The following is a 3,747-nucleotide window of genomic DNA, read 5'->3' on the forward strand; positions in this document are numbered from 1 at the left end:
ATGGCTCAGTGGTCTAAAGCACCTACTTAGAACAAGCTTAGCAAAGCACAGGGACCACGGTTCAATCCCCCAGCACCACATGCCAGCCAGCCCGCCCACACACACACACACACACACAAATAAATAAATTAAAAAAAAAAAAAGAATACAAGGCCTACATGTAGCTCAGTGGCACAGAACTTACAAAGATGCCCAGTCCTCGACTTTAATTTTGAGCACCACCAGAAATAAATATGTTGTACTTTGTATGTATGTATGAAAATGTCGGGGGAACTACCTGCTTGGGGGCCCCTCTCCTGTCCCTCTCTCGGACAGGAGCTTCCTTTCCATTAATAAATATATTCTGCTCAATAAAAAAAAAAGAAAATGTCATAATGACACCCATTACTTTTACTTTTGTATAATTAATATGCACTAGAAGCCGCTTAGCTACAATTGTGAGCTATTACTAGATAATGCTTTTCTCAAGAAGGAAAAAATAAAAGGCTGAAAGTGAAAACAAGCTCAAGAAAGGGAAGTTACAGCTTATTAACATTTTATGAGTGCTCAGTCACACTTCAATCTTTTTTTTTAACATGGGGTAGAAACACTGGCAGTGGGTAAAAAAGACTATTGAAAATATATTCAATCATAGCTACACAATTCATTTTCTCTTTGTCAAAAGGCTATCACAGACACTACACTTTTGCCTTTCCTTTATGTTTAAGAGTATGTGAAGCCAGGTGTGGTGGCACATACCTATAATCCCAGTGCTTGGGAAGCTGAGACAGGAAGATTATAGTGTGAGACCTGCCTGAGGTATATAATGAATTCAAGGCCAGTCTGGACTACATATCAAGACTTTATCTCAAACAGAGTACGTGAAAAAAATAAATATTTTTTTGTAGTGGGAATCAAACTCAGGATCTCATGCTTGCCAGGCCAGTGCTGTGCCACTAGGCTACATCCTCAGCACCATCAAAATATTTTTATTCCAGTAAACTTTTTGAGAATAATTTTGTTTCATATATTATTTATACATTTTACTTCTTACATAAATGTGGACTCACATCTACTAAAAATATAAGTGAAATAGTAAAGTTAAATAAGTGACTTAAGACTTAAAAAAAAATTAAAACCAACACTAGGGAAATAGCTGTTTTGTATGATACTGCCTGACCCCTAAGAACTGTTAAACTGAACTGCATGACTTCTAAGAGGTAAGGCCTGTTGTTAAACTGTAATATTAACTACTACTCATATATGTTTCTCATCTATATTCTTTACTTCTGGAGTTTCAGCTTTTATTTTGTGACTTCAATGATAAAAACTTTTTCAAAATTAAGGTTGTGGTTTTATAACTTATTACCAGACTTGTTCAGCTTACTACAATAAATACTTGGACAAACATAATAAGAGAGTACAAGCATATAACAATTTATAATTATTTTTAGACTATTATAACATGGCCATTTTAGTGTATCATACCTTCATGGAAGACACCTTTGGTCTAAGAAAAGTTTTTGACATTATAAACTTGAACAGTTTCCATCCGTAGTACACAACCTGGAGTACATTAAAATATAATTCACCTGGGGGCGGGGGAGAAGAAAGAGAAACCACCTCAAATAAAGAAAAATTGTAAATACTGAATTTTTACAAACGTTTACACTGATATAAGCAACAAAATAATAAAAAAGCTCAAGAAAAGCAAATATAATGACTCTTAACATAAAAAAAAAAAAAAAAATAGAAGAACACACTGAACCGGTACATAAGTTTTACTTTTAGTGACTACCTATAACAATCTACTTGTGGTATTATAAACTTAAAATTTTTCAGGGGCCAGGGATATGGCTCAATAGAATAAGCGCTTGCCTGGCAAGTGCAAGGGCCTGAGTTCAATTCCCAGTTCCGGCACAAATAAACAAATAAATAAAATAAAAATTTCATATGAACTCTAATAAATTAGTAAAAGAGAAAAGTCATGCAGCACCCGGGTGTCGTGGCATACGCCAGTATTCTTAGCACTTAGAGAAGTGAGAGGGGCTGATACAGGAGAATCTAACTCTACAAACTCAAGGGCAGTGTGGGCTACGTAGCAAATTCAAGGTCAGCCTGAACTACACTGACCGCTTTTTTTTTCTTTTTTCTTTTCTTTCTTTTTCTTTTCTTTTTTTTTTTTTCGGTACTGGGGATTGAACTCAGGACCTTGAACTTGCCAGGCAAGCGCTTATTCTACTGAGCTATCTCCCCTGGCCCTAAACCATGTATTTGTGTATCTACTTTTTTTTTTTTAATATGTCCTGCTGAAGTGAATACTGTGTATCCTTTTGTAATAAACAAATTAGACAACTGTATCTGAATAGTAAACCATTTCATAGTTGCGAATTCATTCATTTCCAAGTTTTTTAAAAAGAAAATACAATAAGTTCAGACTTATCACTTATATTGTACAAAGAATTTAAATTCTACCGCAAAACATTTCTGTAACCGTCTTCCTTAATTGAACATGAAATTTGAAAACTTTTGGGCAACACTGCGTTCTTCAAGTTTCGAAATTCTTAAACGCTTCTGCAAACTAGTGAATTAAATAATTTCAACTTAACCAGAAGAAAAGTTTAAGCCAACAGACGTAAACGCTGAAGGTGCACTGGGCTGTGTCACAGCTTGTAGAAACACACAACCTATAAAGCAAACACACACGAGAAAACAAATCCTTCCCCCACCGCAAACAGTTAACGGACTACAGCGACTACGATGTTTCAAAAAGACGGAGTGGTGCAAAAGAAAAATCTGTTTCAGTAAATGCAGGTGGCTGGTCGAAGTAAAGAGTGCAGACTGCTGCTAAGGTCAAGGTTCTTAGTTACTCTTTGAAAACAAGTGCGACAGTTACGTATTTTAAAAAGTAGGTAACTGTCTCCGATGACCGGATTTCTCAGGCGACACAGAAGAGTGAAAACTTCAAGACTGTGCCCGGCAGACCCACCACCACCTCACACGGTATGTAATAGAGGGAGTACTAGGCTCAGGCATTCGTCCCCCATAATCCTTCATCAGCGGTGAGCCGAGTGAGCTCACACGTCCCCACTCGAGCCCAGAGCTCTGTCCCCTCATCCTTCTCAACCCCAGATGAAATGGGCGGGTCGGGAGGAGGAGCGACGGGAGCCTGAGGAAGGCGTGAAGGGAGAGGGGGCCTAAGGTCTCTCGGGCGTACAGTAAACACAGCGGCAGACGCGGCGTCCTTACCTTCCAGGAGCTGCATACCCTCGTGGGCAGGGAGGAGCGGAGGAACCTGGGTTCCGCGCCGGGCGGATGCTCAGCCACCCCGGCCTCTCCGGGTCAGCACAGAAGCTCCCAGAGGATCCGCCTCCTGGGGGCCTTCTACATTGGCCGGCGCTCCCGCGACGCACGCGAAGGGAGGGGCCGCAGAGGAGTGAGCGCTTTAGGTGGCCAGCGCACTGCCTGGTCAGAGCCCGTGCTAGAGTTGAGCCTCTGGATCTGAATCTATGTTAGAAGCTTATTATAAAAGGTCAAGTGATCAAGGGCCGGTGGCTGCACAGCGGAGATAACTGTAACGGGGAGCTTTGGCCCTCGGGATGTGGGCGGCTGCAGCCCTAAGTCCCTTCCGGCTCCGCCCCTCAGTGTGCACGGAGAGCGACCTGACGCGCGCCTGCCCGCCGCGTCTGGGACTATGGTGCTTCCGAACATCTTGATCACCGGTTAGCGCGCGGCCGGGCGGGCCGGGCGGCGGGCAGGCGGGGCCGC

The 3,747-nt window shown here is 41.8% G+C and overlaps 2 protein-coding genes across 3 annotated transcripts in view; one reads left to right on the forward strand and one right to left on the reverse strand.

The window, feature by feature from the left end:
- Nucleotides 1-3,341, reverse strand: part of LOC111813489 (cell cycle checkpoint protein RAD17-like) — a 6,360-nt gene extending 3,019 nt beyond the window's left edge. Inside the window, exons 1-2 of the mRNA XM_023704226.1 lie at nt 3,229-3,341; nt 1,468-1,571 (exon numbers count right to left, since the gene is read on the reverse strand). Coding sequence (XP_023559994.1) covers nt 1,468-1,571; nt 3,229-3,244 — 120 coding nt within the window. The 5' untranslated portion in view covers nt 3,245-3,341. The remainder of the gene's footprint in view (nt 1-1,467; nt 1,572-3,228) is intronic.
- A 228-nt stretch (nt 3,342-3,569) lies between these two features.
- The window catches only part of Ak6 (adenylate kinase 6), an 18,743-nt gene continuing 18,565 nt past the window's right edge, over nt 3,570-3,747 (forward strand). For both annotated transcript variants that reach the window (XM_023704167.1, XM_004623025.2), the window contains exon 1: nt 3,570-3,701. In XM_023704167.1, coding sequence (XP_023559935.1) covers nt 3,674-3,701 — 28 coding nt within the window. In that variant the 5' untranslated portion in view covers nt 3,570-3,673. The remainder of the gene's footprint in view (nt 3,702-3,747) is intronic.

Source organism: Octodon degus, unplaced genomic scaffold, assembly GCF_000260255.1.
Source record: "Octodon degus isolate 3935 unplaced genomic scaffold, OctDeg1.0 scaffold00001, whole genome shotgun sequence".
NCBI classification, from domain to species: Eukaryota; Metazoa; Chordata; class Mammalia; order Rodentia; family Octodontidae; genus Octodon; species Octodon degus.